This window comes from Barbus barbus (genome assembly GCF_936440315.1).
Source record: "Barbus barbus genome assembly, chromosome: 5".
NCBI lineage: Eukaryota > Metazoa > Chordata > Actinopteri > Cypriniformes > Cyprinidae > Barbus > Barbus barbus.
The window spans coordinates 425,001-449,770 of record NC_136733.1 but is presented as its reverse complement, the minus strand read 5'-3'; the positions used below and the strand labels follow the sequence as shown (position 1 = coordinate 449,770).

The 24,770-nt window shown below is 39.0% G+C and overlaps 1 protein-coding gene across 1 annotated transcript in view; it reads left to right on the top strand.

Moving 5' to 3' along the window:
- The window catches only part of LOC306869270 (metalloprotease TIKI1-like), a 64,479-nt gene that overhangs the window by 27,392 nt on the left and 12,317 nt on the right, over nucleotides 1–24,770 (top strand). The window contains exons 3-4 of the mRNA XM_079415958.1: nucleotides 899–1,045; nucleotides 4,467–4,641. Of these exons, the coding sequence (XP_079272084.1) occupies nucleotides 899–1,045; nucleotides 4,467–4,641 (322 nt within the window). The remainder of the gene's footprint in view (nucleotides 1–898; nucleotides 1,046–4,466; nucleotides 4,642–24,770) is intronic.

The window sequence follows — 24,770 nt, the reverse complement described above, 5'->3', positions numbered from 1 at the left end:
GGGCCAGTCGCATAAATCTCTTTAATTTTACTGTTTTAATCTGAATCTGAACAGGAAGACCGGTCTTCGGTCAGACTAGCTCTTAAAGGCATAGTTCACTGAAAAAGCATCATTCTGTTATCATTTACTCACCCTCAGTATGATTAACTTTCTTCTGTGGAGCACAAATTCAGATATTAAGATTGAAATTCAAGAATGTTGTTACCAGTTTCTGTTCCCATTGACTTCCTCTGTATGGACAAAACGTGCAATTGAAAAAGTCAGAGGGAACCAAAACAGTTCAGTTACCAACCCTAGTAAAAAATTAAATATATATAAAATACATTTATTTCATACTAAGTATAGTTCAAATCTATTAACATATTTACTGACAGACAACTCAAGACGTACTGATATAAAAATTATTATTAAACTTTACTTGGCATACTTGTGCACAATGCACATTTCTTAATATTTAGTCTAAAATGTGTTTTAATGTCACTTTTGATGAGGATTGAATGATCTTTGAATAATATCAGACTTTAAATGCAAAATATTGAAAAGTGTACCTGAAGTATACTTGCAATAGTTCCACTTTAGCACAATCAGATATCCTGGACTTCAGCACTACGTCTGCACAATTAAAGTGCATCAAGTACAAGATTAGTTGTTCCAGTTTAGCAGGCTTTAAGTGCACCAGTTTAGTATACTAAAAGTAGACTTGCAGGACATTTTATTAAGTGCATAAATATGAAAATGTAGTATACTTAGCATGAAATAAGTATATTCATTTTTCACTAGGGAACATTCTTCAGAATATCTTGTTTTGTGCTTCACAGAAAACAGTCAGTCCTGCAGGTTTGGATAGCATGATGGCAGAGGTGCAGGATGAACACTAAAGCTCTGGTTTGTGTTTCAGGTGATCTTCGCTCTGAATCAGACGCTCCTGCAGCAGGAGAGTCTCCGCGCCGGGGGTCTGCAGGTGCCATACACCACAGAGCACCTGATCAAGCACTACAACTGTGGAGACCTCAACTCCATCATCTTCAACCACGACACCTCACAGGTACTGAGCTCCTGTCACGCCGCTGACCGCTGGACACTTTACTTTTCAGTTCATTCCTATGAAAAACTTTTCAAATTTGATTCTTATGAACAGAGTTAAAATGTTTAATTTTTTTTTTTTTGGGGGGGTGTTTTATATAGTTATATAATATATATACTGTATGTATATATATATATATATATACATATACATATATGTGACCCTGGACCACAAAACCAGTCTTAAGTGTACATTTTTCGAAATTGAGATTTATACATCATCTGAAGGTTGAATAAATAATCTTTCCATTGATGTATGGTTTGTTATGATCGGACAATATTTGAAAATCTGGAATCTGAGGGAGCAAAAAAATCTAAATATTGAGAAAATCTCCTTTAAAGTTGTTCAAATGAAGTTCTTAGCAATGCATATTACTAATCAAAAATGAAGTTTTGATATATTTACAGTAAGAAATTTACTAAATATCTTCATGGAACATGATCTTTACTTAATATCCTAATGATTTTTGGCATAAAAGAAAAAATTGATAATTGTGACCCATACAAAGCATTTTTGGTTATTGCTACAAATATACCCCAGCGACTTCAGACTGCTTTTGTGCTCCAGGGACACACACACACACATATATATATATATATATATATTTATATATATATATAAAAATATATATATACATATACATTCTATTTTTCTAATGTTTCTCTCCATGAATATATAGCTATAGTAGCTGGCATGGCACTAAATTATAAACGATCAATCAAATCTGATTCCACACTCCTAAAAAACATTTGTATGCAATATTTTAGTCTCATTTTCCAGTATAAATATCTAAACTTCCTCAAAGCATGAGTTGTCTTGTTTTCAAAGAAATCTACACAGAATTTCATAGAAGTTTTGTTTTTCTTTTATTTTTAATGTTCCTTTATGACGTTTGACATGCTGAATACAACAATCACATTACTTTCTGTGCATCTTTAACAGTGCTTAAAATATGTTTTAGCTAAGGTGTTACTCGTGCATAACATTTTTTTCTCAATTCTCTCACCCATCTGGCATTTAGTTTTCTCTCACCTCGCAAGACTTCTTCTCATTTTAATGCATGGAAATATCTTTGTTGTAAGAATATTGTGCATTCCCTGTTTTTAATATTCAGTAATATTACTGATTTAACAGCACCGATGATATGAGATGAAAACAAAACTACAGCCTAAATGATCTGAATAATAACACTATTGTTTTCTGTAGAGCTGCTTTACAGCTGAAACTGAATTCGTCTCATATTTGATTAATTTTACAACATTAACAAGTTATTTTCCTGTTTATTACTGTCAAGCTGCAAACAGTGATTTTCTTTCTTAGTATATTTCTTCTTTTCTAGTATTCATATCTAATCATTCTTGAATCAAGATGCATTTACTTGACAAGTCAAATGATTTAAGATATTAAGTCTTGTTTTCTAAAATAAATGATCAAATTGTGTTAGTTTTTGCTTAAAACAAGCAAAAATATCTACCAATGGGGCAAGAAAATAATCTTAGTGATGGGCGATACCACTAATTTTGTTTTTGACATGATACAGATCCTTTTAGAGGCCAGTATCGTCGATATCGATACTGATACGACACTTCTAAACTGAACTTTTAAATTATTACATTTATGAAATTATTAAATGACTAACAGTAAAATGTGTAATGATACCCACTTAACTTTATATTTGAAACGCATTTTAACATTCAATATGCCTTAATTTCAATTTATTAGATTCTATTTTTGTTTGCACATGGTTAAACGTGCGTGTGTTCAGATGAGCTGTACATAGTTCTATCCCACACAAGTATTCGCTAACATAGCCATACCCATTTTTAAGTGTTTACAGTAATGTGTTTGTTCTTGGCAACATACTGTCTAAAACTGAATGAGTCATTACTTTATAGAATGTACACTAGTACAAATATATGTCCCCTGTGCAGAAACGCTATTTGTGTGGGTTGGATGTGGATGGGAGCTGATGCCAGGGATCAACAAACATCCCAACATACAGTACATGGCCGTTGATTACTATGCAAGCTTGTTTCCGTCACAGAATAAAAAAAGTAAAAACAGTATTTGTGACCTTTTTATCTCACAATTCGGAGTTTACGTCTTGCAGACTTTCTCAGAATTGTGAGATAAAAAAGTCACAATTCCCCTTTACCCTTTATACTCCATGACAGAAATAAGCTTTCATAGGTTCCACATGTGTGACAAACACACAGTCCAACACACATCCTCACTCCTCTCCTCCCTTTATCTGATCCAATGATCCTACTATTCCTCTCCCTCTCCCAGGCATTATTATTCTCTCTCTCTGATTCTGTGTTGTTCTGCATCCAAATAAAACTATTCAAAGAGGTCTTTCTCTTTGGCCTAATGGTTAGAGAGTCGGACTCGTAATCCAAAGGTTGCGGGTTCGAGTCCCCGGCCGGCAGGGATTGTAGGTGGGGGGAGTGAATGTCCAGCGCTGAGGTGCCCTTGAGCAAGGCACCGAACCCCCAACTGCTCCCCGGGCGCCGCAGCATAAATGCCCACTGCTCCGGGTGTGTGTTCACGGTGTGTGTGTGTGTGTGTGTGTGTGTGCATTTGTTCACTACTCACTGCTGTGTGTGTGCACTTGGATGGGTTAAACGCAGAGCACCAATTTCGAGTATGGGTCACCATACTTGACAATACGTCACGACTTTTTTTTTTACTCTGTTGATGATGCGATAGAAAGAGCTTCCTCCAACGGAGACTGGAATCAGCTATTTCTAAATATTTCAGGGATCTTAAAAATGCTCATCAGTTGCTACAATATTTTATAAAGAGATATATTTGATAAATATTTTATATTTATACTATATTAAGGTTTGGAACATTAGGTCTTCATTTCTGACATGCTGTGTTTAAGCATTTGTAAATAAGACTAAAAACTTCCAGTATTTTGTTTTTGGGTAAGCTTGTATGAAAAGTAAATGTAAGCATTTAGAAAGATGGTAATTGACTGCATATTGTGTGAAAACAACACAAATTGTGTTAATGGTATGGTCACAACAGACGGATGTTGTGCTAATTGTGTTTAGAGTTTTGAAAATGTGACTAGAGATTGGACAAAAGGATGTTAGCAATTGAAAAAAAACTGTAACCCAACTGTTGGTTGAAAACAACCCAGCATGTGATCGATACTTCAGGATGGATTCGCCCATCCCTACACTATAAACAATGCTGGGTTAAATCCAACCCAGTGCTGGGTAAACATTGGACAGAACACATGCTGGGTTGTTTTCAACCAACAGTTAAATGTTTAACCCAACCGCTGGGTTTGTCCTGATTTTACCCAGCACTAGGTTGTATTTAACCCAGCATTGTTTAGTGTAGCAACGATATCTGTGTGATTTGCGTCTAGGTGCCGAACTTCAAGAACGCGACGCTGCCCCTGAGCGAGCAGGTGACGGCGCAGGAGATCGAGCGCTACTTCCGTCAGGAGCTGATCTACAAGCGTAACGAGCGCATGGGCCGGCGCGTACGAGCGCTGCTGGAGGAGCACCCTCACAAAACCTTCTTCTTTGCCTTCGGAGCAGGTCAGTCTCCTTGGGACGCTTCTTTTGAAGTCTCTTTCCATCTGCATTTTCTTCATTTTCTGTGTGGGTTTGTACTTCTTTGGGGTTAGTTGAGTGTGAACGGCCAGAGGCCTGTTTTCCTCTGGTTTGAGCGTGTGACTCGCGTTCTTTGATGTGGCTCTTTTTTGACCTCAGCATGCAAATATCCACCAGCGTTCGTTCGCTGCCGGACGGTTTTTGAAACACTGCTGCTAAAAATAATGGTGAGCTCATGTCGCAGAGATTAAACCAGATTATGCTCTTTCTAGGAACAAATCTTGACTTTAAAACCCTGAGAAAGTTTCTAGCCGTAGTCCTTTGATGAAGCGTCACGATAACCGGCTCTCTCGCGGTTCACCGTGAGGTCATGTGTTAGATCAGCGTTAAATCAAACGACATGGAAATCTGATTAACGCTACTCAGAACAAACATGTAGTAATCGCTGTTCTGTTCATTTAGACCAGAGAAACTGGACTAACGGCCATAAACACATGCCACATATTCTGCTTCATTTAACTCCAGATTGAAAACAGGGAGATTATAACAGGAGGAAACTCGGCTCTGATTGACCTCTCAAACTCTCTCTCTCTCTTGTGTGTGTGTGTGTGTGAGTGAATGTGTGTGTGTCTGCGTGTGTGTCTGTGTGTTATAGAGTGTGTGTGTGTGTGTGTGTGTGTGTGTGTGTGTGTGTGTGTGTAAAACGCTGCAGTGCTTTTACTGTCGATGGTGCTCAACTGTGAAATTTGAGCCTTCTGAGGTGTTACTGCTTTACTCCAGTGGTAAATTATGCTAGATAGAGCGCTAAACGCATTATTATTAGTGCTGTTTGCTACTGTCGTTTATAATTTTCGACTATTTTTATAATAGTTTATAATATCTTATATATTAATACTCTGCTGCTAAAGAGTCTGGGATCAGTAAGATTTTAAATGTTTTTTAAAGAAGTATCTCATGCTCATCAAGGCTGCATTTATTTGATCAAAAATACAGAAAACAAAACAGTAATATTGTGAAATATAATTAGAATGTAAAACAGCTGTTTTCTGTGTGAATATCTGTTAAACTGTAATGTATTTCTGTGATCTGCAGCTGTATTTCCAGCATCATTACTGCAGTCTTCAGTGTCACATGATCTTCAGAAATCATAATAATATACTGATTTATTATCAATGTTGATTTATTTTTTTTAAACTGTTGATACTTTTTTTTCAAGATTCTTTAATGAATAAAAAGTTAAAAAGAACAGCATTTACTCAAAATAGAAATCTTACTGATCCCAGACTTTTGAAGTGTATTTCTTCATGCTTTATAGTTGCATTTATCAGATCGTATCGTTTACATTTTGTAACAATACAAGCAGTTGATGTTTGCTATATAGTATATATCACTGTATGTGAGTGGACTGTAAATATGCATATGAAGTAGGGTAAACCTTTAACTAATATAGTTACATTTTGCAATGATTTAAACAATTGAGCAGTTGAGATGTATAGTGTATATTGCTTTATGTCAGTGTAATGTATTGTATATATGTTAGTGATGTGAACAAACCATTAAACATCAGTGTGTTCTTGAGACAGTAAGCAAACACCTAAAACATGCTAGCAGCTGCATATCAATGAAGAACTGAAGAAGAAGTTTGTGGGGTTGAACAGGTAGTTAGTGGCTAGTTAATCTAGTTGTAAGTCAGCAGTGAGTGGCGTGTTTGGAGCTTGTTTAGTCGGTGGGTTCTGAGGGTTTGTTTGTTTGACTGGAGCTGATAAGATAAAGAGAGCATGTTGATCAGGGTTAAAACAACAGCAGCGCAGCCAGACAATACTCACAATTAGCATTCCATTGTGTGCCGGCGGGCCTCATTAGCACTGATCTCAGGTCAGCGAGGAACGGCAGGAATGTTTGTGTTCTCAGACAAACACTGAAATCCTGTTAGATCACAGCTGAGCCAATCAAAGGACATCCGAACGGGATCATGATCACCGCAGTACTGGACTCTGATTGGTCAGTGGCTTCACATCCACCATCAGGAGTTTATCTTGGAAGACTAGCGATGTCTTTTTTCATCCAGAACTTCATTAAGCAACGCATGCGGAAATACAGTTCCCCAAACAATGAACGTTAGCTGAAAATATTAGCTCACCCTCAGTTCATCAGAGATCAGGATGAGTGTGTTTCTTCATCAGGTTTGTAGAAATGTGTCTCTGCATCAGTGTCTCAGCAATGGATGCTCTGCAGTGAATGGGTGCCGTCAGAATGAGAGTCCAAACAGCTGATAAAAACATCACAATAATCCACACCACTCCAGTCCATCAGTTAACATCTGGAGAAGACTAAAGCTCAAACACATCCAGCATTAAGATGTTTTTATAATCCATAATAACTCTTCCTCCAGATGTATATTAATCATAACAGTTTATTATAAGATTCCATTGGTAACATTAACATTAATAAAAGCTGAAGAAATATTGTTCATTGTGAGATTATGTTCATTTCAACATTTAATGCATTTTTTAAGTTTTAAAGTTGTATCTGTTAATATTAGTTAATACACTAAGTATAAACATGAATTATCAAGGTATTTAATAAATTTATCTACTTTACCAAAGTACAGTACATTTTTATGGTTCAGTACTTTATTTTTTAAAGTATTTTTATCATCTTTTTGCATATTGGTAGTACAGATATAATAACAAAATCATCTCTTGATTGGTTTCACTGTTGGATTGTGAAACATGTTTTTGCTTCAATATATATATATATATATATATTATAATAAAGTTCAGCACTATGCACTGTTATATTTGTTTTCATTCAGTATCCTATCTGTCAGTGGTTTAATCGGTTATTGGTCATTGCGGTCCTAATTATCAGTTCACAAGTACAGATTTACATATAATAAACAGAGTAAAGGTTATGCGTATTTGGCGTGCTGTCCGAGGGGAAGTTAGGACAGGAATAGTTGTAAGTGCGGAAAAGTGGGGATGGAGGGATGCTGGAAAACTGTCAAGGAACAGAAGTAGATCTGCTGTGTGTATATATACACCTCTTGGTAATTAGGTTGATTACTGATTGTGCTCCTCTTGTGTTAATTGGGTTAATTATCTGAACGTGCTCCTCCCGAACTTTGTTAATAAAACATTACATTATATTTAGTCATTTAGCAGGCGCTTTTATCCAAAGCGACTTATAAATGAAGACAATGGAAGCAATAAAAACCAACAAAAGAGCAATCACATGCAAGTGATATAACAAGTATCAGTTAACTTAACGCAGTACACGTAGCAAGGTTTTTTCATTATATAATAAATAAAAAGAAAACAAATAGATAGAATACAAAAAGATTAGAGAAGCCAGTGTTAGTTTCTTTTTTTTTTAAGAAAACAAGCAGTCAGTAAATTAATAGAGTGCAAGTCTAAAAGGGGCAAGGTTTTTTTTTTTTTTTTTTTTAAGAATTGAATTAGAATAGAGAGTGCTAGAGTTGGAGGGTCAAATAAAGATGGAAGATATGTGTTTTTAGCCGATTCTTGAAGATGGCTAAGGACTCAGCTGCTGGGATTGAGTTGGGCTGGTCATTCCACCAGGAGGGAACATTTGATGTAAAAGTCCATGAAAGTGACTTTGTGCCTTTTTGGGAGGAACAATAAAGTACCGTTCGCTTGCAGAACGCAAGCTTCTAGAGCAGGGGTAGGCAACGTCGGTCCTGGAGTGCCACTGTCCTACAGAGTTTAGTTCCAACCCTAATCAAACACACCTGAATGAGTTAATCAGGGTCTTCAGGATCATTAGGCCTACAGGCAGGTGAGAGTTTTTTTCAGGGTTGAAACTAAACTCTGCAGGACATTGGCACTCCAGTGTTCTAGAGGCACATAAGTCTGAAGTAATGAATTTAGGTAAAGGGGAGCAGAGCCAGTGGTGGTTTGAAGGCAAACATCAATGCCTTGAATTTTATGTAAGCAGCTATTGGTAGCCAGTGCAGATTGATAAACAGAGGTGTGATGTGCGTTCTTTTCGGCTCATTAAAAATTAATCATGCTGTCGCTTTTTAGTTAGTAATTAATTACAGGGGAAGTCGTGGCCTAATGGTTAGAGAGTCGGACTCGTAATCGAAAGGTTGTGGGTTTGAGTCTCGGGCCGGCAGGGATTGTAGGTGGGGGGAGTGAATGTCCAGCGCTCTCTCCACCCTCAATACCACGACTGAGGTGCCCTTGAGCAAGACACCAAACCCCCAACTGCTCCCCGGGCGCCGCAGCATAAATGCTGCCCACTGCTCCGGGTGTGTGTTCACGGTGTGTGTGTGTTCACTGCTGTGTGTGTGTGTGTGTGTGCACGTTGGATGGGTTAAATGCAGAGCACGAATTCCGAGTATGGGTCACCATACTTGGCCACATGTCACGTCACTTTCACTTTCACTTTAATTGTAAAGGTTTGCTAGAACTGGCTGGAAGACGTGCAATGAGAGCATTGCAATAGTCCAGCCTGGACAGAACAAGACCCTGAACAAGGAGTTGTGTTGCAAGTTCCAAAAGAAAGGGCCTGATCTTCTTGATGTTGAATAAAGCAAATCTGCAGGACCGGCAGTTTTAGCAATGTGATCTGAGAAAGTCAGCAGATCATCAGTCATAACTCCAAGGTTTCTGCCTGTTTTTAAAGGAGTTATGGTTGATGAGCCTAACTGGAAGGTGAAATTGTGATAAAACGATGGAAACGATGGAGTTTGATGGAACCACAAGCAGTTCTGTCTTGGCAAGTTTGAGTTGAAGGTGATGGTCCTTCATCCAGCAAGAAATGTCTGTTAGACACGCTGAGATGCAAGCAGCTATCGTCGGATCATCAGGATGGAATGAGAGGTAGAGTTGAGTGTCATCGGCATAGCAGTGATATGAAAAGCCATGTTTCTGAATGACAGAACCTAGTGATGCCATGTAGGCAGAGAAGAAAAGTGGTCCAAGAACTGAGCCCTGAGGCACCCCAGTAGCTAGATGTTGCGACTTGGACACCTCACCTCTCCAAGACACCTTGAAGGACCTATCAGAGAGGTAACTGGAGTGCGGTTCCTGAGATGCCCTTTGTAGGGTTGACAGGAGAATCTGGTGTTTAACCATGTCAAAAGCAGCAGACAGATCCAACAAGATATGTATTGAAGATTTGGAATCCGCACAACATCAACATTTTAAAACATCATTAAAATCCACATTCGGTTGACCCCTAATAAGCATAATGGCACTGCACAAGTATTTTTGAATGCAATGAATAAAACTGTCTCATTCAAGCATTTACATGCTTAATTAAGTCGATGGGATCATTTCAGATCCATAGCAGGCCTTCATTCACATCCAGCGCAGACTGACTGCAGTATGTGTGTACTTCTTTATGCTGCATTGTAAGGACCAAGTGTCCCCACAAGGATAGTAAAACCTGACATTTTTGACATTGTGGGGAGCGGCCTGCGGTCCCCACGAGGGGAAAAAATGATTAATAATAGTAAATGATGTTTATCTGAACGTGTAACAGTGCAAACAGGTTTTCTGTAAGGGGTAGGTTTAGGGTTAGGGGATAGAAAATATCATTTGGTCAGTATAAAAGTAATAGAAGTCTATGGAAAGTCCCCACAATTCACAGAAACAAACGTGTGTGTGTGTGTGTGTGTGTGTGTGAGAGAGAGAGAGTGTCTGTGTCTGAGTCTGTGTGGAGCTGAAATAATCCCGAGGCTGTGAGTGTTTGGTGTTTTAGGCTGGTTTCTCATTCTCGAGGGATTGCGTATCTCTGGCACGATCTCTCTGTGTCTCTCGCTGCCAAACAAAGCAGAGCTGAACGTGGAGGCCGACGCTCACAGGATGGTTTCAGCTCGACAGAGGGATGAAAGAGGGAACAGCTTCAGTGTGAAAACAAACAGCTGCACTGATGTTCGCATGTACGGTGCGTTGCGTGACAAGACTTTGTTTAAAGCTCATCTAATCCTGGAGCGAGATCTGCGCCGTCAGTCTAATCATGTGAGCCACGCTGATCGACAGCATTCACTGCACCGCAGTACTTTACATCAGCACAAAACATGAACGAAGAAATGAAAAGTCGGTAGTAAACATGTCATGCCATGTGAAGCAGAAGATCATTGCACTTGCAAAACCAAGGTCATGGGTTTGATTCCCAGTGAAACCAAGATCTGATAAAATACATACCTTGATTGTAATGCAAGTGGCCTTAGATGAATAAATCTGTCAAATGCATCACTGAGAATGTAAATGTCAGCCGCTGAGGAGAGCGTCATGACAAGAGCTTTTGTACATGTTTGACCAGTTACACAGGAGCTGTATAAATACAATAAAATAAAACCAAACTAAATAAAACAGAAAAACAATAGGTTTAGATTACAAAAATATTTAAAAATATGCTTATGATAAATATTATAAAAATGTTTTCTGGAAAAATACTTTTAAACAAGCCCTTAAGAGATCTTATTTAAATAAATCTGCTTAAGTGTAAATTTAATTTCTAATTAAAATCTGCCTAAATTTACAAAACCTTTTTTTAAAAGCACATGCACTCATTTGTAAATAAAGTGTAGGCCATCATCAGCTCCAGCTGTGAAACTGCAGGGAATGCTAGGATTACAGACAGACAAGCAGCGCTTCCCTCTTCAGTTTGTCTGCAGGCAAAAACATAAACCCCTGTTCCAATAGCATGAGCTGCAGCTCGGGGTCACGTGGGGTCAGAGGTCAAAGGTCACATGATCTCAGTGCATCGCTGGAGCTGCAGCAAGCGGTCTCCAATTACACGGGATGAAGGATCGGATGGATTTTAAGAGTTATTCTGAAATGGCTAGTATTCAGAAAGAACCAGTTCATCCGGCTCAAACGAGTAATGTTATATCATTTATGGAATGCAGTGAAGTCAAAGTTCTTGAAACTTACTTTAAAACTCATTTTTAAGTTCTCATATGAGCGTCTCCAGACTGTGTTTCTGAGTTTGTGTTTCACAGTCGTTCATACAGCAGTAAAACACAGATGCAGTGATCGGCTCTTCAGCGTTCAGTCTTCATCCTGACCTGATGCTGCGGTCAGCAATCAGACACAAACACACAGCAGCTTCTGAGCCTCGGGTCAAACTGCTCAAACACACCAGACGTTCCCACAGATCCAGATCTGAGTCTGTTGAAGCGCTGATGCTGATCTCCATCTCTCCGTCACCTGAAACGCAGGATAAACGCACTGGTTTGCTGGGAATCTGATGGACGTATCTCTGATTATTTCCAGATGTTACACATCATATTTCCCGACACCATCCAGATCATTCCAGCAGCAGTAACCAGCAGCTCATTTTCCCTAATCCAATCTTCTCAGACAGACAGAGTTTGATTTTGTCTCAAATTCCATGTATACCGTGGTTTAAAATGTTCTGGATTCCATTTTAATGGTTTAATTAAGTTAATAATAATCAATCAAAAAAGATGTCTAATAAATTTAATTGATAAAACTTTAACTTTTTTTATGATTTATTTCTTAATTTTAAACAATTTACAAACAAGAAATCACACGAAAGGGCAACATTAACAGAGGGTTACAAAACAGATACCAAAACAAAACAGGAGAAAAAAAATAAAAAATAAAATAAAAAAATAAGTAAAAAACGGGGGGGGGGGGGGGGGGGGGTCTTTTACGATGTGTATAAATGTACACAAGCAAGCGCACATAAAAGAAAGAGATACATATACAAATACATCTACATATATATATATATATATATATATATACATCCCAAATCAAATCTCAAAGCTTACAGAGGGTTACACACTAATCAAGCAGTGAGTATATATGGATATTATCAAGGGGAGGGTTCATCAGACCCACTCCAGCTGGACAGTTTTAACATCTGCAAGGAAAGGCTTCCAAACTTTTAACATTTTGATAATTTATTAAACTTTTAACAATAATAAGGCCCAATAAAATGTTGTTATTTTTTCTTTACAAGAAATTCTGTGTTGTCAGTTTTATTTTTAATAAATGATCTGTTTTATGATTTAATGCAAATGATCTGTGGTAATAAAATGAATGAATAAAACTTGTAATTTAATTTAATTATTTAAATTTAAATAATAATAAATATAAAAATGAAATAAAATTAAATTAAAGTTTTAAACATTGCTTTTTATATTTGGCAAACAAAATGCTGTTTAAATTAAAACTTTTATGAATATTTGTTACTGAATTGCTCTGGTTCTCCTGTGTGTTACGATGGATCCAGATACCCCTGATGAAAAAAACAGCATATGCTAGTTAGGTATGTTTTGAAGCACGGCTGCTGGTTTGAGCTGGTTTAAGATGGTCCTGAGTTGGTCATGTGCTGGCCCTAAGCTGGTCTCCTGCTCAGGACCAGCTTAAACCAGCTCAAACCAGCAGCCGTGCTTCAAAACATACCTAAGCTTTTTTCAACAGGGAAACTAATGAAGTATTTTTACTGTAACTATTGTTAGTTAGCTTGCTGTTGTTCTGTCTCCTCTGTGGCCTGTTCAGTGTTGCCACATTCTGGACAAACTCATTAGTGTGAAAGCATTGCACGGTGCAGGTGTGAGACGCGTGTGTGTTCAGGGAGTGTGTGCTGTGCTGCTGATGAAACTGGAGTCAACAAAACTGAAGATTTCTGGACTCGTGAAGCTCCAGCCCCCAGAACAGTGTGAAGGCAGAGCGAGGAACAGGATCGCTTACACTCCTCTCTGGACGAGTGTGTTGTGAAGAAAAGCCCTCCAGAGCGGCGCATGAAACACACCCTTGTTAGTGTGCTTTCACTCCCACACTTCCTGTAGCAGCAGACACACACACACACACACACACACACACACACAGGCACACACACATACACACACACACACACACACACACACAGGCTTTCAATCACACTCGGTATGAGGCACATCTTCATGTCTTGATATAAATCCAGTGCATTAATGAATAGTTATAAATTCACCTTCATGTCGATCTGAAGCCTTTCCATGTGTTCAAGCCGCTCTTTTCCAGACAGTGAAAACAGACTCAGTGTCCTGAGCAGCAGCATCATGAATGAAGCTCATATATGCTGCTTCATGTGTTTGTTTGTGATGTTCATGTTCAATATGAGCTGCTGCTGGATGAGCAAGAGATCCTCCTCAGTTTCTCCTGTTATATCTGACAGAATAAGAGTGATTCTCAGAACCAAGCCCCCAAGATATACAGTATATGCCATTTCTGCTGTAATAACAGAGCAGTTCACTTTTTTATTTACAGAAACTAGGAATGGCAATAATTAAAGTAAAAATAATATATGAAAACATATGTGACCCTGGACCACAAAACCATCCGTAACCATTTCATTTTTCGAAATTGAGATTTATGCATCATCTCAAGCTGGATAAATAATCTTTCCATTGATGTATGGTTTGTTATGATAGGACAATATTTGTCTGAGATACAACTATTAGAAAATCTGGAATCTGAGGGAGCACAAAAAATCTAAATATTGAGAAAATCTCCTTTAAAGTTGTTCAAATGAAGTTCTTAGCAATGCATATTACTAATCAGAAATGAAGTTTTGATTTATTTACGGTAGGAAATTTACTAAATATCTTCATGGAACATGATCTTAATATCCTAATGATTTTTGGCATAAAAGAGAAATGTATAATTTTGATCCATACAATGTATTGTTGGCTATTGCTACAGATATACCTGTGTTACTCATGACTGCTTTTGTGCTCATATATAAAAACTTCAATAACTGAATGTTTTTTAGGGTTCACACTTTTATTCCCAGTGCATTTTAATAACTTTTCTAGTCATTCATAATTACACTTTTTTTTTTAAGTGTAATTTTATATAATTAATTTTTACCTGACTTTTATTATTTCTACAAATTTTTCACTTTTTAAATTTTTTAACTTTATTTTTTCACTCACAAATCCAGGTTTTCCATAAACTTGAGAACTCTGGTTCTGAAATAAAAACTGTTAAAATCAACAGTTGTAGAGGTGAGAAAATCTGGTGTCATCTTACATCTTGATTTTTAGCAGTTTGGGTTTATTTCTAAGCACATTAAAGGCTGTATTTGTGAGGCTTGTTTGGTCTTGTTTGAAGCCCCAAACGGCTCCGGTTTGTGTTCTGCTGTATTAATCCCAGTCTCTGGTCTTTTCAGCTCATGCCGCTGTACTTTGACTGGTTGCCTGTGTAAAGTCTGAGCTCTTTGTTGAGCGTTTCCTAGTAAAGCGACCCGTGTCTGTAGAAGCGTATCTCACTCTGGCATCACAGGGCGTCACATTCCCGCTGTTGTGCACTAGCTGCGGTCATTCCCTGTATGTACAGACTTCACTCGTTCACCCTCAACATCAGCAGATTCTGCTGAATGAACGCTGGAGTTCTCTCTTTCATTATAATTGGGGCGTTTGAAGAGCGGATGTTATCAGTGTATCTGCCCACATGTGTGAGGATAAACATCTGGTGTGTTCAGACAGGAGACCTCAGCAGGATTTCACAATCACCCGTCTTTAGTCTCTCATAGCTTGTATTGCAGATTTCACATTTCGTTTCATTTACCTGTTTTACTACACTGTTCTGATGCGTTATCCATTTGATGATATCCATGCGGTCCAACAAAGCATGTTTTGAGTTTAATAAGGTTCTTGTTTGTGCTGTTTGAGTTGGTAATGTTTATCAAGAGATATGGTGCTATTGTTACATAAGCAGTTCTTTTTATTTTATTTTTCAAATTGTATAAATAACCTTTGTTTTAATCATGATTTTTAACACTTTCATTTGCACATTTTGCAAATCCACCTATAAACAATTTACTAGCGGTCAGAAGTTTGGAATAATTAAGATTTTTTGATGTTTCTGAAAGAATTATCTTCTGCTCAACAAGGCTGCATTTATTTGATTAAAAATATTGTAAATAAATAGCTAAATATTTTCACAATGTAAAACAGCTGTTTTCTATGTGAATATGTGTTAAACTGTAATGTATTTCTGTGATCTGCAGCTGTATTTTCAGCATCATTACTCCAGTCTTCAGTGTCACATGATCTTCAGAAATCATCCAGTCTTCAGTGTCACATGATCTTCAGAAATCATTATAATATACTGATTTACTGATCAACAAACATTTCTGATTATTAACAGTTGTGTTGCACAATATTTTTGTGGAAACCATGATACTTTCAAAAGATGGGGATAAACAATAAATTATTTTCATTCATCAATAATGCATTAACTATGACATTAAAGATTTATAACGTTAAAAGATTTCTTCTTTTTTTTTAAATGCTGTTCTTTTGAACTTTCTAAGGTATCACCTTTTTCAAAAACAAATTTGGAACAAAATAAATGAAGCACAACTTTTGTGAACAGCACTGCTGTCAGTTTTGTACATGAGCTGTTGTGTTCAGTCTTGTTTTCTGGAGTCTGTGTCTCCGTCCCTTCAGCTTTTGTTAGCGGCTGACAGCACGTTGTTTTTCCGTCGAGAGCCGCTCACACAGGACTGGTTCTCTGCTTTCAAGCTCTCAGTATTAAAGCATGTTAACTGCCATTAAACATTCCTCCACGGACACCACTTCCAACACAAACACCACAGTATTGTAAAAGCATGTGCTGAAGTTCTTTTATTCGTGCCTTTAGCTCGTCGCCCACTTATCAGAGACTTTAGAGCGACCGAGGAGACTCGAGACGAGATGCAGCGCCTTTTAAGTTGCCTTCAGCAATAACAACATTTAGAATTCCCTGTGACTTATGAAATTTCCTTGACTGAAGGAATCATGACTTCAGATTTGGACGGAGGAGCAGAGAGTATTAATGAGAGCGCTGAAATAACACTGGGAGATTTTATTTGGCTTTGCTTCTTTGTTGGACTTTATGCAGCGTTTACCTCCAGCACCACGTCTAATAATCCAAACTGAAGAAAAACGCGTTTGTGCCAAGACTCGAGCTTCCAACAACAACTAACTATTCATTGCACCTTGTTAAAATCAGCAGGGTGTGGCTTTGTATCGAATACATTTCCGACTTTTGAATTCATGCATTTTCTGGCGCATTTTAATGGGAATAATGTTGGACATACAACCTTTTTCCAGTGCAGGTAATTCCAGCAACATTTCCATAGTGTTCACATGAGTTCATGAGAAGAGCTTTATAGATTTATATATATATTGAGTTTATAGATGCAGGAAACCCCCGAACAAGAATATTCTGTCTAGTCTAGCAATAGTTGACCTAAAAATGAACATGTGCTGTAAATATGCTCACTCTCAGGCCATCCAAGGATGAGTTTGTTTCTTCATCAGGTTTGTAGAAATGTGTCTCTGCATCAGTGTCTAAGAATAAAAGGAATAAGAATAAAAGGATGTAACAAGACTAGGTGGTTTTCTTCTCATTGAGGTAGCAGCTGGCACGTGAGCCAGAGCACGCTCAAAGAGCAGCGTCAAAACGTGGTGGCAAAAGAGAGCAGAAGAGGAGAGATCCTGAGTCCTGAGTTTTTAAACTCGGCTTTCAGACCATCCCATCTGGACGTCTTGACCAATTAGATACTGTCCTTGCTCGGGGTATTGCTTTGTTTCTCCACCCCATCAATAAATCAACATGTTAAATGGTCAATCACATGTCCGAACTTTACAAGCTCTTGCAAAGCATACTTTTCAATGTGATTTCTATAAGCAGAATATGATACATTTTACAAAGAATTAATTGGAAGAAACATTTAAAGCATGAATTTTCAAACTCATACATACCAAACATGAATATTACTCTTTAAGCCTTAAGCTATTCAATACTTATTAAAAGCAAGACATACACAATGAGTGATTAAAACAAGGATAGTCAAATGTGTGGGTTACATACATAATATGCAGTTATGCATAGAAAGGATTAGTTTCATTAAAAATTGAAAATTAAAGTATTTAAGATGATTTTAGGTGCGTATGGAAGCAGACAGTCTTTGTCTTGTATGGGGGAAGAGCCTCCCAAGAGAGTCTGTAGCTCGTGATTTTCTATTACAGGTTTACATGTGACGGCAATCTCTTTGACCATCAGTCTTGCCCCAAATTTGACGGTCTCCTTCCTGAATTGGAATTATCAATAAGTGTTCTTTTGTCTCAAGGTTGTAAGCTGTTTTGTGAAAGAGGCTTGCTGATTAGTTTGCTTGCTTCAGACTAGTTGGAGCTAGGCGTCCTGTTTCCTTGGGCCTTTCGGAGGAATTCCAGCTCCTCAGGTTTCAATGTTCTGATGCATCTTAAATTTGTCTGATTCAGTCGAAAAAATGGACACGTGTAACCCATACCGTACAGGATTTTTGAAAGGCTGCAAAACACTTGGTCGAGCTTACCACAACGTGGCTTTCAGAAAGTGCACAGAGACTAGCGTGCGCACTTACCATAACATGGATTAGTAAAAATTTCCGTCTTTTCAGATGCTCGGGAGGGAGCAGCATGCTCATAGGGGACCCTCTATGCTGAGGGGAGCAAAAGCTAGCTCTACCAACAAGGAGAGCAACTTAACAGGGAGGCAGTGAGAGGCCTAACAATCTGAAGTTGCTGCCTCACAGAGATAAAATTATTTTCAGATGCTCGGGAGGGAGCAGCATGCTCATAGGTGACCCTCTATCAGTGTTTCTCAAACTTTTTCAGCACAAGGACCACTTTATCATCCATTTTTTTCTGAGGACCACCTAACAGAATCCCACTCTAACACGCCCCCAAAAAACAACAAAATAGGAAGGATCAGCTAAATTTATGTTTAATATGCAACTGTTAAGTCAAAAACTAATTATTCAAACACAAATGCAATGATATGATCAGAAATTATTATATGAATTTTATTTCAATATAAACAACAAACTGCACATGTGAAAAAAAAACTGCACTTAAACATACTGTAACAGCCTAGGTCCCACTTAATGTCATTCCAAAGAGCCATTAGTTTAAAACTGAGGTGGAGGGTATAGGAAGTCTATGGCTGTAACTATGGTAACAATAAAATGCTGAAAAATGCTGAAAAAAATGTTCCCCTTAATGTCCAATATCACTGAAATTTCTGGGATTTTACACATGAAACAAAAACTAGTACATTACAAAACTAATAGATCTGTGGATTTTATATTTTGAGATTTCCATCTAAAACTTAACGTGAATGTTAATGAGACGAGTGGTGCTGCTTATGTGGCAAAGATGGCAAAGCTGCTTAGATGGCAAAGCGCCATCTAAGGATGAGAGAGGATGTCTCGCCCAAAGAGAGATAGCTGGCTAGCGTCTCTTCTACAGGGGGCATCCGCTCATAAGCGCTTTCACGCATCCCCTCAATGTTAGCATAACTAGTATGCTGGAACCTATGAATGCGAGATGAAAATGGCTTTTTCCATTCCCTCTCAACCTCCGCATGGAGATCAGGAAGAAATGGAAGGCTCACTCGAGCTGGGGGGCTATGGCCAGAAAGATAACGCTCATCGAGACGACCCCGCGCCGCCACCACCTTGGCCAGCTTCCACGGCAAGTCAAGCCTTGCCGTGGCGCGTTCCATAACCTCCAACAACTCATCATATGCAGGGCAGGAGGATTGAGAGGGCTCAGTCTCAACTTCTTCGCCCTTAGACATCTCCTGCTCTTCCTGGGCATAACCCAGCAGAGCACTAGCCGCTGGATCAGATGATGTCAGAGAGATCGCATCATCATCATCCAGCGACTCACTCTCGTTCGCGGCCGATAAGTGCGAGAAGGAAAGCCCCCTCTCTAACTCATCAGCCAGCTCCGCCTGCGAGCCCCACGAGCTCATTCTCCCCCATGCCTCGGCATCAGTGGATCTTGAACCGCGGGAAGCAGACGCCTGCCCCTCCTTCCTTGAAAAGAGAGACAGATGAGAGCGGAGCTTTCTCATGGAAAAAAGCTCGTGGTGGGGAAGTCGTAGCCTAATGGTTAAAGAGTTGGACTCGTGATCCAAAGGTTGTGGGTTCGAGTCTCGGGCCGGCAGGGATTGTAGGTGGGGGGAGTGAATGTCCAGCGCTCTCTCCACCCTCAATACCACGACTGAGGTGCCCTTGAGCAAGACACCGAACCCCCAACTGCTCCCCGGGCGCTGCAGCATAAATGCTGCCCACTGCTCCGGGTGTATGTTCACGGTGTGTGTGTGTTCACTGCTGTGTGTGTGTGTGTGTGTGTGTGTGTGCACGTTGGATGGGTTAAATGCAGAGCACGAATTCCGAGTATGGGTCACCATACTTGGCTGAATGTCACTTCACTCATTTCACTCACTCACTCCCAACACTGGACCGGAGCCGTGAAGATCATTTGTGGATTATTGTGATGTTTTTATCAGCTGTTTGGACTCTCATTCTGACGGCACCCATTCACTGCAGAGCATCCATTACACTAATGTAATGACACATGACACAACTCATCCTAATCTTGTATGGCCTGAGGATGAACACATTTTAATTTTGGGGTGAACTACTCCTTTAACTTCATGAAGAACTCATTGTGTCAAGTGCTCAGCTTTAGTTTGATTTGGCAGTGATAATATCCCTATCTCGACACTGGACTGTGTTTCTCTGCTCCTGTAGGATTACACTGGACAGCAGGGTTGTGGTTTAAGGGTTTCTCGACTGGTGGCATCAGGCTAATGATAGTTGTAAAGCAGCGTTTTATTGATGCACAAACCGCACAAGTAATCATACGCTCCTCTGTCGTTCTTCGTGTATCAGCATTAATCGGAGTTTAATTCCAGATGATCTGCTTCTGTGGACCAAGACAAATGATAGCCGTGGTTTAGTAAGTCCATAATCTACCCATAAACAGAGGCTAAATATAAGACAAATGAGACGTGATACGTGTATTAGCTGGAAACGTCTGCTCCGGTTAGCGACGCTGAGGTTTCTGTGGGTGAATGGAACGGAGCCATGCTTTATTTCTTTTAATGCAAACAGCAGCATCTGATTAATAATGGTGAAAGAAATACTAGCTGAGCCTGCAGTGAGTTTCCAATCACATGTTCTTACACTGCAAAAAATTATTGTCTTCTTCGGTAATTTTGTCATGTTTTCCAGCACAAATAGGAAAGCAAGGCAAGTTTATTTTTATAGCACATTTCATACATAGTGGTAATTCAAAATGCTTTACAGAAAAAAAAAAAGTTTGCATAAGAAATATAAAGTTCTACATTAAATTTGAGGGACATAAAAGGAAAATTATAATAAAAAATGCAAAAATAAAAGGAGGATTAAAAATCTAAACATTCCTTGATAAATATAAATATTAATTAGGGAAAAACACAACTTAATATCTTAAGTCATTTTACTTCTTAAGTAACTGTGTATTTGTGTCTTGTTTTTTTGGAAAAAGTATAATAATTTATGCATAAAGCAAGAAAAATATCTGCCATTTGGGTAAAAAATCAAAGGGAAAGCTAGACTCCATCAACAGATATTTGTTCTTATTTTAAGCATAAACTCAATTTATTTTTCAGAACTCAAGACTAATTTTGCATTTTGCATGTCAAGTAAATGTATCTTGATTTAAGAATGATTAGATATTGTCCTGGAAAACTAGACACGAATATTAAAATATTTTCTTTAGTGTTGTTTTTTAGTTGAATCAGACTGAAAGAGATGATTAATGATGAATCAGAGTGTCTGTAATGCTTATAAACACAAAGATGCTTTGATGAGACAATATAGGATCAGTTTTTATTGACTTCAAAGTAGTTGATGCTCACTAATGGACTAGTTAATGATGTCTTTAGCATGGTAGGATCTCCTGCGTAGAGTAAGGTCTGCGCTAACATCTGCGTTTATTTATCCAGCACTCGCCTCTCAGCTCCAGCTCAACATCTACTTACTTTTACTTTACTTTTGTCATTTAGCAGATGCTTTTGTCCAAAGCGACTTACAAATAAGAAAAAGTAACTAAACCTAAAAGTTACAAATCTATAAATACTATATACCCACATATTTAAGAAAATAAATAAATTAAATCAAATTGACACATGCATATAACAACATTTCAATAATAAACATATAAATGAAAAAACTAAAATAAAAGCGATACTTCTATCCCTTGCCGGTGTCCCAGCCCGGTGGAGTCGCACGGTAGAGTTGATGGTCTTCACACTAGGAGGGCTTCACACGACGACTGCCGCGGTATAATAACCTTTTTAATACCAATCCAACAAATTACCATTTCAATTCAGCTGGACCCACTTTCCTGTTTATCAACTACAAATGGCCAAGCAAGTGCACACACTGACAAGATACACGATACAGTACGAGACCAAACGCGGTTTCAGCAACTCTCAACACCTATCATCTCTAATATAAATATTACGGCGTATGGAAAAGAAACTTTAAGATGTGCCATTTGCTCTAATAATCGGAGCGCTGCTGAAGGACACATGCTGCTTTCTGGGCTCTGGATGTCTGCGGAGCGTTTCCACTTGATGGCATGAATGCGCTCAGTATGCGACGGCTCTTAAGAAAACAAGCGCGCTAAAAGCCTGAGCTCAGGAAGTTTTGAATAAAAGCTTTTAGGTGGTTAGCAGCTCTTATCTCAGCCGTCCATCGGCTATTTGCTCTCTGCTCATTGACTTTGGCGTGTTCTCAACCGCTCGCTCATCGATCAATATGGCCATTCATCGCTGCGTTTCCAGTGTAACTCTGCTGAGCTAGTACACAGCACAGAGTACACAGCACAGAGTACACAGCACAGAGTACACAGCACAGAGTACAGAGTACACAGCACAGAGTACACAGCACAGAGTACACAGCACAGAGTACAGAGTACACAGCACAGAGTACACAGCACAGAGTACACAGCACAGAGTACAGAGTACACAGCACAGAGTACACAGCACAGAGTACACAGCACAGAGTACACAGCACAGAGTACAGAGTACACAGCACAGAGTACACAGCACAGAGTACACAGCACAGAGTACACAGCACAGAGCACAGAGTACACAGCACAGAGTACACAGCACAGAGTACACAGCACAGAGTACACAGCACAGAGTACACAGTACAGAGTACACAGCACAGAGTACACAGCACAGAGTACACAGCACAGAGTACACAGCACAGAGTACACAGCACAGAGTACAGAGTACACAGCACAGAGTACACAGCACAGAGTACACAGCACAGAGTACACAGCACAGAGTACACAGCACAGAGTACAGAGTACACAGCACAGAGTACACAGCACAGAGTACACAGCACAGAGTACACAGCACAGAGTACACAGCACAGAGTACACAGCACAGAGTACACAGCACAGAGCACACAGCACAGAGTACACAGCACAGAGTACACAGCACAGAGTACACAGCACAGAGTACACAGCACAGAGTACACAGCACAGAGTACAGAGTACACAGCACAGAGTACACAGCACAGAGTACACAGCACAGAGTACACAGCACAGAGTACACAGCACAGAGTACAGAGTACACAGCACAGAGTACACAGCACAGAGTACACAGCACAGAGCACAGAGTACACAGCACAGAGTACACAGCACAGAGTACACAGCACAGAGTACACAGCACAGAGTACACAGTACAGAGTACACAGCACAGAGTACACAGCACAGAGTACACAGCACAGAGTACACAGCACAGAGTACAGAGTACACAGCACAGAGTACACAGCACAGAGTACACAGCACAGAGTACAGAGTACACAGCACAGAGTACACAGCACAGAGTACACAGCACAGAGTACACAGCACAGAGTACACAGCACAGAGTACACAGCACAGAGTACACAGCACAGAGCACACAGCACAGAGCACACAGCACAGAGCACAGAGTACACAGCACAGAGTACACAGCACAGAGTACACAGCACAGAGTACACAGCACAGAGTACACAGCACAGAGTACAGAGTACACAGCACAGAGTACACAGCACAGAGTACACAGCACAGAGTACACAGCACAGAGTACACAGCACAGAGTACAGAGTACACAGCACAGAGTACACAGCACAGAGTACACAGCACAGAGCACAGAGTACACAGCACAGAGCACAGAGTACACAGCACAGAGCACACAGCACAGAGTACACAGCACAGAGTACGATGCAGTGTTGCAGAAATGAACTAGATAGCTCTGGCTGTTTCCTGAAACCATATTAACATGATCACACCATCGTTTGAACCACATTGATTCCACAGTTTATGAACCATTACCATGAACTATGTCATTAATGACAGTGGTGGAGTAATAACCACTGCTAAGTAACTGATTCAAGAGCACAATTAATGTCAAATATTACATTTGGGTGCAATTACTAAATTTGGTGGCAATCAGTTTATTTTAGCTACATTTAAATGAACAAATTTAACTGACAGTCAACTCAATTTGTTTATTTATTCAAATAAATGTATTGCAACCACTTAAATAAAAAAAAAATAAAACAATCAGCATCATTTTTTTCAGTGTACTATTATTTGAAAATGTGAAGATGATTTGCAAATGGTGCATGTTTTATGTTTGTATAGGTTTTGTGTATATGTGTCTAAATGGCATCACACTGTGTATCTTGAGCACTTAATTTCCAGCAATATCGTTGACTTGATCGCACAATACTACAACCCGAATTCCGGAAATGTTTGTACATTTTTAAAATTTGAATAAAATGAAAACTAAAAGACTTTCAACTTTAAGTTTATACAGATTGCTATTGCCTCAACAAAAAGTTGAGAAATTTCCTAAAAAATAAGTTGAGAAAACTCAAATCTGCTGAAGCTGGTTGCCTTAAAATTTTAAGTTGGCTCAACCTTTTTTTTTACAGTGCAGTTCCTTTGTTCTCCATGTGTTGAGTGACGCTCTCCTGTCCTCATGTGGAGAGAAATCAGGAGTGAGTGCAGAGACAGAGACAGAGACAGAGACGCTTCCTTCAGGCTCAGGATTATTCATCTCACTTCTGCTGTGAAAGGGTCTATAGAGTCGCCAAAAATAAAACTTTGGGGGTTTTGTTATTAAAAATAAGCAAGCCCAGCTCAGGTGACAAAAAGTAACATAATGTATTACTAAAGTAACTACGTAATGCAATTAGTTACTTTTTAATGGCGTAACCACATATTGTAATGTATTACTTTGAAAAGTTACTTTCCCCAACAC